The sequence below is a fragment of the Perna viridis genome, chromosome 15, assembly GCF_037379345.1.
Source record: "Perna viridis isolate PV_CMFRI_1.1 ecotype Kerala chromosome 15, ASM3737934v1, whole genome shotgun sequence".
NCBI classification, from domain to species: domain Eukaryota; kingdom Metazoa; phylum Mollusca; class Bivalvia; order Mytilida; family Mytilidae; genus Perna; species Perna viridis.
The window spans coordinates 21,652,577-21,664,776 of NC_142459.1; the positions used below are offsets into that span (position 1 = coordinate 21,652,577).

General features: G+C 35.2%; 1 protein-coding gene across 2 annotated transcripts in view; it reads left to right on the forward strand.

The window, feature by feature from the left end:
• Positions 1-12,200, forward strand: part of LOC148597455 (atrial natriuretic peptide receptor 1-like) — a 37,460-nt gene extending 25,260 nt beyond the window's left edge. Inside the window, exons 8-10 of one of the 2 annotated variants that reach the window (XR_015918938.1) lie at positions 3,594-3,778; positions 4,422-4,506; positions 11,329-12,200. Coding sequence is in view for 1 of the 2 variants with exons in the window: in XM_088563112.1 (XP_088419238.1) it covers positions 3,698-3,778; positions 4,422-4,506; positions 11,329-11,344 (182 nt within the window). In the remaining variant the exon portion in view is untranslated. The remainder of the gene's footprint in view (positions 1-3,593; positions 3,779-4,421; positions 4,507-11,328) is intronic. The other variant, XM_088563112.1, reaches the window with a different exon arrangement.

Genomic DNA, 12,200 nt, shown 5'->3' on the forward strand with positions numbered 1-12,200 from the left:
TAGCCATGGCAACTAGACCAGATTAGATTAGAAGCCGAAAGTATAACATAGGGAAGATGCGCAGTAGACAAGAATGGGAAAGAGTAAAATCCACATATACCACCACATGCCAAGAAGAACTGGGATTCTCAAAGAAGGAATGCAAGCCATGATTATCTGAGGATACAATCGAGACGACTGAGAAACGAAGGTCTGTCAAGATATAACTTAACCAGGTCAAGACAAGATTGCAGAACGAATGGTTGACGAGCGAACATATAAGCATTAGGTAAGAAGTAAAGAGAAAGGACTAGACAGGATAATAGAACCTACATCAATGAGCTCGCTTCAAAAGCAAAGAACGTAATGGACAGAAATGATACAAAAGCTGCGTACAGCATCACACGCCAACTGGCAGGTAGAAAACCAACACATCCAAACCAGTGAAAGACAAAGATGGTAATGTGATAACAAGCCTAGATCGACCACTTTTAAATGGAGAAGGTATGTCAGATGCTCCTGATCTACCTTCTGGAGAAGACTTTGATGTTTATACTGGTTCAGTTGCGAAAGATGAAATCATAAAAGCCCTACGAATATGGAAAGGATAAGTCCCAGGACCGGACCAAATTTCCACCTGAGGTCTTAAAGATCATCCCAGAAAAAACCTACAACATCTCGATTGATCGATTGATCTTTGGGGGTTAAACGCCCGAGCAACAATATTTCACTAATTCTTTTGACACTGGGACCTACACGGGGGCCCTACAGCACTTCGCATGAGCTGTTTGAAAACATCTGGGAAACAGTGGAAATCCCTGGGGAGTGGAGTTTATGCTACACCATTATGCTTCCAAAATGGCGACCTGAGCAACTGCCAAAAACTTAAGAGGTATTCAGCTACTCGCCAGATTCCGATGCGGTCGATCATGTATTGACCTAATTGCTACATTACGGGTCATCATCGAGGAGTAAATAGAATGACAATCAGCCCTCTACATAAACTTTGTGGACTTCAAGACGGCTATGGCATAGAAATACACTTTGGAAGGTACTAAGACACTGTAGAATCCCTGTCAAGTTGTAAAGATTATCCATGGACTCTACAAAAACACCAAATGCCAAGTCATCCACAATTCAACCCTCTCACCATCCTTCAATGAACATACAAGAAATGCGCCAAGGTTGTCTCCTGTCACCCCTTATTTTCTATATAAGTGTGCAAGAATTTTAATTTTAAAGATATAATAAACAATCGTGAATTTACTCATAGATTGCTTCTTGCCTAATTGATATATTTTGGAGTGCTAAAGGGCTATAGATTCTAGATTTGCCATGCATAATTGATTGTGACGTGGGCTGCTTCCCTGCACAAGTCCCAGACTTTCGGGCTATCGCAAGGGAAACTTTCCGGCCTGCACGAGCCTTAGACTTTTTCGTGCTTTGTATGGTTTGAAAAAAGAAGCGGCTCCTCATCAATTCCTGGCTACAGACAAAGCCATGTCTTGTTTAGGCCAAGTAAATTTAATCCAAACCTCACCAAAAATATGGAATGTTTGGGAGGTTTTTATTTTTATTTTTCTACTCCTTACCAGATATTTGTTGGCCTGATTATATCTTTTTGGCGTATAGACATGTTCTAAATCCATAGCCACATCAGTTTCAGAGAAGACACATTATTTTGGTGACCAAGATTTGTAAGATTTTTATATTATAGTGCCATTTTTAGAAGCAGGAGGGGATCTTAACCTATTAATTAATGTTATTAGGTCTTAACAAGATTTAAATATCTGATTATCTGAGTGAAAAAAAAAACTTCAAAAGAGCAGTAAAAAATATTTAGTAACATTGAAAATCCCAGCACCCCCCCCCCCAGTATAAAAATGGTTGGTGCCTAAAGTCATAATGGTTCCCCTAGAATACGAAGTTTGTTTGGTGTATTTGAATCATTCTGTGTGTCAATTCCGTTCATCTCTCCAAAAAAAATTTAAGCGCAGCTCATCCAATCGATGATATTTTAGGAAAGATTTAAGTATCAGTCTTTCTAAAAATCAGACAGGAGGTCATTCATGCATGTCAAAAACTAACCAATTTCAGTTTTATTTTTAGTTCAGAAACAGTTACTGGTCTCATTACCAGTCCTAGTTTTTCATTTGGTTGTTGCGCTTTTGAGATAAAAATCATATAGATTGTACATGAAATTGGAACTTTGCAGGAGTTATCGTTCTTGGATTGGCTTCATTTGGTTGATTTTAGTGGGAGATGAATGTATGATTTTCTTAAAAGTGCAGTTCTGAATGCAGAAAAGGTTGTTGTTATATGAAAGTATAGCTTTTGTAGAAAAAAGTACTATTTGCTTGGTTGTTTTTTCTACAACATGAATCACTTTACCATTGGCAGTGTCTGAACTTTATGTGGACTGGTACTTAATTAGACATTGTACATAAATGTTGGTGTGCTTGAAGAGAGATTTTACGCATGCCTATAAGGTGAGATACAAATGTAAACCAGCTAAACAAGCCGCCAAAAAGATTTGGATGAAACTTGATAGAAACGTTAGGTACCATGTCTAAATGACTGCCTGGAAGAGAAAATAATTCAACTTTCGGGTTATTACATTTTGAGTTCGATTTATGACAGTGGCTCTTCGTCCATGCATTCATGGTCTGGTAGCCTCTTCAGGCTAATCGTCCACACATCCGCTTTGCGTCAATAACATACGGAATCGTGTTAGAAACCGTCCGATTCGTTACGGAAACTTGTGCACAAATGTACGACTATTAAATGCTTTGCGAACTGTTATCTCATTTAATAAACTGGACAGTTTTCTATTCGCATTATATACTAATCAGGCTGCAAATTTGATAGAGGGAGCAAGCCTTTTATGCTTGAAAATGGACGGATTTATTTTGGTCTGAAACAGCTAGGAAACAAATTACAGAAGTTATGATGACTGGTGACATAGTCGGTGTATCGTCTTTACCAGATGTTTCAAAAATTTGTAATATAATCTTTGATGAAAATGTCAATATCCCATGTGTTAAAAAGTACTTCTGTGATAACGAATGGGATGTTATAAAACTTTTAGCTTCTACAAAATAGAACCAGTGTGAATGGACAAGTTTCCATGTATGGAGAAATTGCCTGACCAAAACTCACTTGATTTTTGATTGCTGTCTGGAATGACAGCATTATGATTTTAAATGTACCAGACTGAATCGTGTGTCAAAACAATCTTTCTGAATGTACGGTGCAATGATCGGACTGACATTTCCATTCCGTTGGGGTCGTTGTCTCTATTACATAAACACCATTTAATCTCGTTATACAAACATGTATATTTTTCAGTTTCGACATGCACATAATGCTTTCTGATTTCACAGCCCACAACAAAGTATGATTTTGCTATTATTATGTTCTTCATTTCTCCATGAACAGTGAATTGTGTAGTTATTGTTTTTTTTCCTGTTTTAGAACAGTCCACTGAATATATTACAGACATTGTTATGTATTCCGGTATAATCTTCAACAGTGCACCTAATAGTGATGTTAATGTTTCAACTTTCGAAGCAACCTACAGAGTATTGTAAATTCATTATGTTTTCCACTTTTAGAATCTTCCACTGAGTGCAGCATAGTCATTGTAATGTATAATGGTTTTAATGTTAGCAGTCCATAGAGTATGGTAAAGACACAACATGTATGTTTCCACTTTTAGATTCTTCCCCAGACGACGGTCAAGTGGTGTCACTTCCCAACGACAAGCTCAAAAACGGATCAGAAGAATGCTCCCCTGACAGTAAGTATACAATTTGTCAATATACTAGTTTATGCTTCATAATTCAATGTCATATACGCAGAGTAAAAACTCGCCTCCGTTTTGCGTTTTACACCACAATTTTGTGGTGCATGATTGTGGAAAAATCCGACTTTTTGTTTGGCAGAGTTTATACTTGCAAAGTACTTATAATCTCCGCAGACTTATAACCGCTTCCTGATTTACTAAATATCCCTCCTCTAGCCTATATGCTCTGCTATACAGGATGTGACAAAAGGGGCGCTTTGAATCAGGCCAATTCTTATCATGTGTCAAAGTTTTAATTGCAATCAAATTCTGGGTTGCATTAAGCTTGACTTTTTAATAGTGTGTACATGCTTGTCCAAGCTCTTCAGGGTTCTACCTCCGCGGTTGAAAAAAGGTTTAATTCCACACACAAACATTGTTGTGTAACCAATTTATAGACTCCATTGAAACTGATATTTGCAAAGTGTGGCTTTACACACACAGACAAACAAATTTCCTTACCGTTCAACCAACCTCTCATAGTCGTAATTTAAAGGTACATAGAACATTATAGCCAACATCATTTATTCGTTTAAAATCTGAATAAATTCGCAAAACTATCATGGAACAGTCATTGCGTTATTGTTTATTATTTCAGATCCGTTCCCAGATTACGGTATAGTTATAGTTGCTTTGGGATCGTTGATAGTTGTATTGATGTTGGCTGCTGTTTTCATATATTGGTTGGTACATTTTTTTGTATTTGTAAAGTTCTTGGTACTTAAAGTAGACAAATGTTTACTAATTCAGTAATTAGAATGAGGGAAAAGTACACATTTGCATACCTTTGATGAAACACCGAAACACCTTTGATGAAATTGTTTTTGACCTTTGATAATACTTAGTTTTATTTCAAAATGATAAGAATAAGTCAGATAACAGTCAATTGTTTATACATCTATATTTGATCAACCAGTTTTTAACATCCAAGAAGTGCATGTTTTTTGTCGACAATGATGAGCCCGCGATTGCGCAACACCAGGAAGCCCGTGGATATAAATTTGAAATCACAGCTTTTTTTCTCAAACATTGCACTTCGAAACCTTTTAATATATGGATTAGAACAAAAAACGCAAAAAAAGAGTAGAGGGTCACCGACCATCTAAGCTAGCTATCCCTTTAAAATATAGATCATTTTCCACATAATTCGCCCTAATTACACAAAGAGTGCATGGGTAATTCTTTCCTTTACTATCAAATGTGATAAAAGAAGATAGCAACTGAATTACGGAGTTCCATTAAATATTATTAATGAAGATCAGAAAAATGAAAAGAAAAAATGATATGTCATCGTGCTTTTAATAAAGATCTGTATGAAGTAATGGTTTTACGATAACAGACGATGTTCGGAAAACATGCGCATTACCCTGCCCAGAGAGCGCGAAATTTAAAATCCGCGAGTCTCCTTAATTGTTCTTTCAATATATTCGCCATCCATCTCGAATGAACTTTCCCATGTATTTCAGTGATACATCTTGTTGTCATGTGCACTTGATGTGTGATGGTTTGCGATCGCCAATATAGGCGTATTGTTCATCTCCATGTATTAAAAAAATTAACATCGTGAATAGACTCGTTATCAACCTTTAACCGTGGTGCTCTAAGCCTTGGCAACATTTTACGGCCTGGTATCCTTAAAAAAGTCTTGAATCCTTTTTTTCTAAAAGTCAAAATTTCAAGCAAGCTGATCGGTTGATACACGTATTTGAGCTGAGAAAAGATTTGCGGAATTCTCAATTTGAAATTTTATTGATATCAATAAATTGGGAATAAATTCAGCAGCTGCCACAACTCTTTGGACGTAACGTACGGTGTTGGTGTCATTTTTGGTAATGTGGAAATCGGCAAAATTTGACGTCTTTTTGTATATTGCGACGTAAATCGTTCTATAATTGTTACATGTTTAAAGAAGTGTGCTTATTTATTTTTTACATAACATAAAACACACGACATGTTTTATTATTTCATTATCCGATTCGATATTAATTTTTCATACGTTTTGGTCAATTGAAATGATCAGATTACATCCTGATACGGTAAATAGTTGGCATCAACCATATAAATATGATTTGAAAGAAATTTAATCCTATGAGAAAAATTTTGGGAATTATGAAAACAAATTTCGTGATGCGCTAAAAAAAAGTAAAACACCCTCACTAAAACAGAAAGCCAACAAACCTACAAGCAAAAGAAGTCAGTAGCAACCCCGGAAATCATATTGTGAAAGCGTATAAAGTGAATCTTTTCTATTTGATTTTATATCTTTAATGTAGGTGTTGATATTTCCGAATACGTGTACTCGTTTCGGAATTTTATAAGGTATGTTGCTAAACATTTCGAGAAAACAAAACCTTGGCAAATCTCCCTCTTTGAGAAAATTTGAGAGCAATTTCTCTCGTTTTTATTATACGACGAAAAAAACTTGCGGTCGTATAATGTTATGGCGCAGTCGTCGTCCGCGTGTCGTCGTGGTCTGGGGACACTTCGTTTCCGTGCGATAACTTTAGTTGTGGTTGACGAATTGTTCTGAAATGTTGATATGATTTTACCAACAACTAAGAAGATTCCTGTTTAATTTGGACTTTGTTGCCCCTGTCGCTTTAGAAAAAGGGACCAAAAGGATAAAAGTACGTATTTCATTAAAACCCATGCAGATTGTTTTTTTTTCCTATTTTAATTATTCTATTTTAATGTGTTCTTTATTTAATTCTATTAAACAAATGTACAGCAAATTTTTTGTGTTTGACACCGTTTTCAAGTTATAAGGGGTCAAAGTTTTTTTTTATTTTTGGTTCGATTTCGAAATTTTTTATTTCATTGTATTCTTTATTGGATTCCTCATTAATAATCCTGCCTACATTTTTCAATCCGATTTTAGATATCTCTTAGGGTTTTCGAGTTGTAAGGGGTAAAAAATCCACACCATAATAAATAATTATTTTGTTTTGTTTTTGGTCCAGTTTGAAAGAAAATTCAAAAATTGTTTGCAATATTTGTACAGCTTATTATATCTTATAGCTACAATAATTGTCCTGATGTAATTAGACGATCATGAAATACGTTGATTTTACAATATTTCACTAGCGAATGTGCAAGCGCGTGTCTACACATTTCAAAGTACTTCGATGCAGGCACGCTGATCCCGATTTCACTAGGACATCATTGCATATGAATAGGCAGGAGTGCGCGCAAAGGGGGTGGGGGGCGAAGGCTTTCTTTTTCCTGTTTTCTTTTCAACATTTCTTTCATTATTTTATCAGATTCGCTAAATCGTAATTTTTTTTATCCATTACGTCCACAGTCGTAATAATTTAATCTAGTATCGAAACTTTTCAATACTTTTTATTGTTTTTAATATTGGCGTTAAAAGAATTTTTACGTCGCAAAACAGAACGTTACTTTGGAAACGTAAAAAAATGCGCTTTGTGACATTTTTGTTAGACACGGTTTTACATACATACATACATACATTTGTTAAGCCAAAGAAAATAATGAAATGATAAAACCATAGTGAGGATGAATACATTTTTAAGTATATGAAGAAATCCACTCAACACCATTTGCCTTTTTGCACAATTCGTTCGAATTTCGCATGGTGTACGCGTGAATAAATAAAATATACAAATTTTAGATGTTGTGACATTAGACACAGACAAAATGCTGCACTTAGATAAATGTTCAATCAAGTACCATTATTTTTAGAACATACTATCTGCAGCATATATACATGTAAAACTCAAAATTTCATAGTTATTAGTTCACTCAAAGCTAACGAAAAAAGCTTTTGATAAAGACTGGGCAGCGCGCAACGTGTAGAAAAAAAAACGTCGGGAAAAAGACAACGTGACGTCACAACATACGTGCGTATTTATCTACTAATAGACAATAAAACTCATTATTTTTTAGAATAAACATGGCATTCTGAATATTTATACAGTCCTTTAATCGTGAATATACTTGGTAAAAATGCTATTCGTCGTTATATTTTACAACCGTAAGCAAGAAAGTAGCCAATGGTCAACGTCGAAAAAATTAAGATTTGACATAATTAAAATACGGACAAAAAGCCTTTTAACAAAAAGACCGATTGAACATTTTATATATATTTTCATTGGGGTTATGTAATAAATTGTCAATATAGTTAATAAGAGTACCGATTAAATAAAGCTGTTCGCATAACTTTAAAAAATGTCTAACATTTTGTCTTCAAATCGATTTCTTTCCATTTTACAATGTCCACATCAAAGGGGAGACATTTGTGATATTGTAATACGTTTTGATCGTATCATTACGTCACGAAAAATAAGACATCGTCTGCAGCACAAACTGCTCTTTCCAAAAAAAGTTTGTTTTATCAGAATACGCCAAGAAACAATTTGGATATATTGGTGAAATGGGAAGCAAGCATTTCTTAATGTTACCCGTCCACATATGAAAATGGACGTTCTTGTGATCGAATAATGCTTTCCCTCCAAAATTAACGGCATCTTTCAAAGATTTATGATTGTAATCATAAAACAACAACCATTTTCGAACACTTTAATATCTATATTGCCTTGGATAACTTCACATTCAAATAGCAATATTTTGGTTTTTGTAACAAGCCCCGGTTCAATCGAATATGACACCAACAACGTACGCGACGTCTTACTAAATTTATTTAAATATGTAAGTCTTTAAATCAGCGTGAAATTGTATTTTCTTAACACTGTCTTAACATTTTTGGAACACCCTTTTAGTATAAACGCTGATCTTACTAGTGCATCGAAACCATAGGTTTATGGTCGACGTCAGGGGAGGGTGTAACGTCCGGATCTCCCACGGACGATTGAGTCACATACATGTGTAACATCGATACCATATGATACATGCATGACCATGTATATATAAATGCGTTGAACCTTTCAATAGGAAATGATATGGTTAGTTCAATATTTTTATACTGTAATACTCTCTATTTCGTCCTTTTTCCAATAATACATGAAGATTTAATTACATGTAGTAAACACCAGACTGATACATGTATGTAACAGTCCCCCAAAGAGCCTCTGATTGGCCGAACATCGTAAACACTAACGCTTTTTCGAGACGATTGAACGCATTCTATTAAAAGGCGATGCAATTGCTCTACTTACAATTGTAAATAATTATCCCTGGTTGAACCCCGAATTCCCTCAGTATCAAGTAAACAGAAATATTTTAACTAAATCAAGGCCACTCTGAAATTAATACATGTCTGAACTATATAAATATGTATAAATAAATACACATTGAGTGCAAGTGCTAATGATGTGGATCGTGTACAGAACATTTCATTTTATTTCTGCTTGCGAATTGGATTAAATAGAATTATTTAACAAGATTAGTTTTAATGTATTTATTCGATTTCATCTGCTTTTTCGTCCCTGTATAAGAACATTATTCTATCGATGGCCGATCCAGAGAATCACCTAAGGGGCCCAAAAAAAATATATATATAATAACATAATAACGTCTAAAATGAACTGTCCCGTACTACCATACATCGTGTACTAAGTTACAGCCCTAGATTAATCCTACGAGGAGGAATGACCCGGCCAGCGAAAGCTATATTTTTATATAGCCTAGCTGGCCGAGTGGTCTAGGGCGCTGGACTTAGTGCAGGCGGTGTTGCCATAGATGTCACAGCGGTCCGGGTTCGAGTCCCGCGGAGGGAACAACCAAAAATTTGCATCGCAAATTTGACAGTTCTAACATCGTTGGAAATTTTTCAGACCTATATATATATACACACACACACACAATTACGATATTTTCCTGAATTTTCAATTTCATAAGCGGACGGCTTATGTGTTCGGCTGATACACAATGTCTATTAGTTCCATGAATGACTGTTTTGAATATATACAATGTACATGTAGCTTTGTATAAGAGAAACATTATAGACATGTATTAGTTATCCATAGAAACTGGTTCATTTACCGCAAACTTTCCAAGACTGTATTTTGCAAGAGGAAAAAAGGGGTTTAAGGTCAATGCATATCCAAATCTGTTATCTGAAAAAAATATATTAACATGACAAATATTTGGAAATTCTCTTAGTAATTTGTAAAAAAGGCTCTAAAAAGCAGGAATTAAGGAGGTAGACTTAGGGTAAGGGACACAAATCTCAAAAATCATTGGAACGTTTGTATTCAGCATTTTACGTCAATATTATGTAGGCATCTAATTAACTTGGATTCATTTTATTCCTGTTCAAACGAAAGCTGGAGAGCCTTTGGTGAAATTGAATATAATGCCAACATATCACTGATTTCATGAGTTATGTCCCTTACAACATATCACTGATTTCATGAGTTATGTCCCTTACAACATATCACTGATTTCATGAGTTATGTCCCTTACCCTAGGTCCACCTCCTTAAGGAGAGGAATGTGGTAAAACATAAAACAAGACTTAGTGTAGAACTTTAACTATTTCAAGACTTTAAATTAAAATTTATGCAAAGATCTGCCTATTTTCGGGGTATAAGAGCATTTACACTTATTTACCTTCACAGTTAGTAAAGAATTCAATTTTGACAGGTTTTTCTTCCGGCAGGGCATTGTTTCTTGGTATATACTACAGGCAGTTTTTTTATGCAAATGGAATTTTTCGTTTATATCGGCAAGAAATACAGAAGCATCAAAACATATTAAGATCAGTTTTGAGAAATCAAAATCGAGGTACATGACCCACGCGTGAACACCGGAAACTGAGACGATTTATATACGCAATGTAAACAACAAAACAATGTAGAGAATTGAATCTAATACAATAATATATAAAACTGGATAAGAAAACACAAGACAGCACGCAAAAAACAAAGCACTTGCAATATTAACTTCAACAACAAAAACGGTATTGACACACGTGGTCTGAAGGGTAAGCATGTCCTGCACCTGCTCGCAATTGATACAATTCAACTTAGCAGCAGTATACGAACAAACATGTATAAATCATACCATTACAGACTTACATACATTAGTGGAAAGAACTCGTGCGATTTATTTAATGCAGTTCTTGCTGCAATTTCGTTAAATTATTTATACAATAGGTACAAATGTAGAGGGCATAATCATGAAAAATTGACTGCTTATAGGATATACAGTGATATTGCCAGAGATGTTGATAATAGACCAGACCGCGGATGAAGGTCACTTCTCAAGGGTAGTCGATTTATTGAAAATGCCCTCTACATTTACACACATAAGCAACAGTGTCCCATGGTATTTATTTGATGGAAAATTTGAAGCGAACATTGCCATTTGCTCATGCCTCGGACATTATCACGTAGTAATACCCTTTTGACATTTAACGCATAAAAATGAATTTCACTAACCGTGCTTTAACCAGTAAGAAGAGGCCCTTTTCATCTGATATAAAATACTAATAAATAATGTCTGTGACATTCGTTCTGCATCGATTATTCTGTCTACATTTATATCGCTCAATTGTATTAAACTCTTGTGTCATCATGCTTGCAGGAAGAAGAGGAGATAAACCACTTTTTTCAATGTCAGAGGGGACGGTGTAGTGAATATGGAAGAGATACTCTCAGAATATACAGAATATACAGAATAAAAAGGGATGTTGAAAATCTGATGTCATTTGCTGTAATCAATTCTACATCGTGCAAGTGATATGATAAAGCTAGACATTTCAAAGAGTAATCAAGGGAACCAAGGTTATAGCGGTAATCAAAAGAATGTAATCCAGGGACAAAGACCAGACATGGAAAACAGACATACACAACAAAGAATATAAAGTAACTAAAATCATACATACATAGTAACAAAAGCAAATGAGCGACTCGGACTTCACTAAAAATGGGAGCATGGACCAGGTGCACCGGTAGGGTAAGCGTCCTCTGCTTTTCTAGAAACACCCGCCAAGTTGCTCATAAGAAGTCAAGTCCGGGGTAGACAAACGAGGAAAGGAAAACTATGACCCGTTGAATAAATCAGTTTTCATGGTGCTGATGGATACACAATAACGATCCACGAGTTCATGATGACGACCATAAAACTTCTGTAGTGACGACTTTAATCTTGTAGCAACATAACCCTGTTCCAGAAACCTATTTGTTAGAGTTCTAGCGCGATACAAAAAGTCTGCGTAGTTTAGGCAAAGAATTGCTAGTACCTGTATATTTGGAGAAGTTGACCTGCAAAGTAGATATTTGTATATGGAATGTGGAATGTTTCCTACACTGACATTGACATGAACGTTTGCTAGATATATCTTATTTTGTATTATTGTTTGTAACTCATGAAATTATGTAATCACTGTTATATTTTTAAAATATTACGTAACATACATGTATGATATTTAGTGATAAATTGTAGCATAGTTCAGA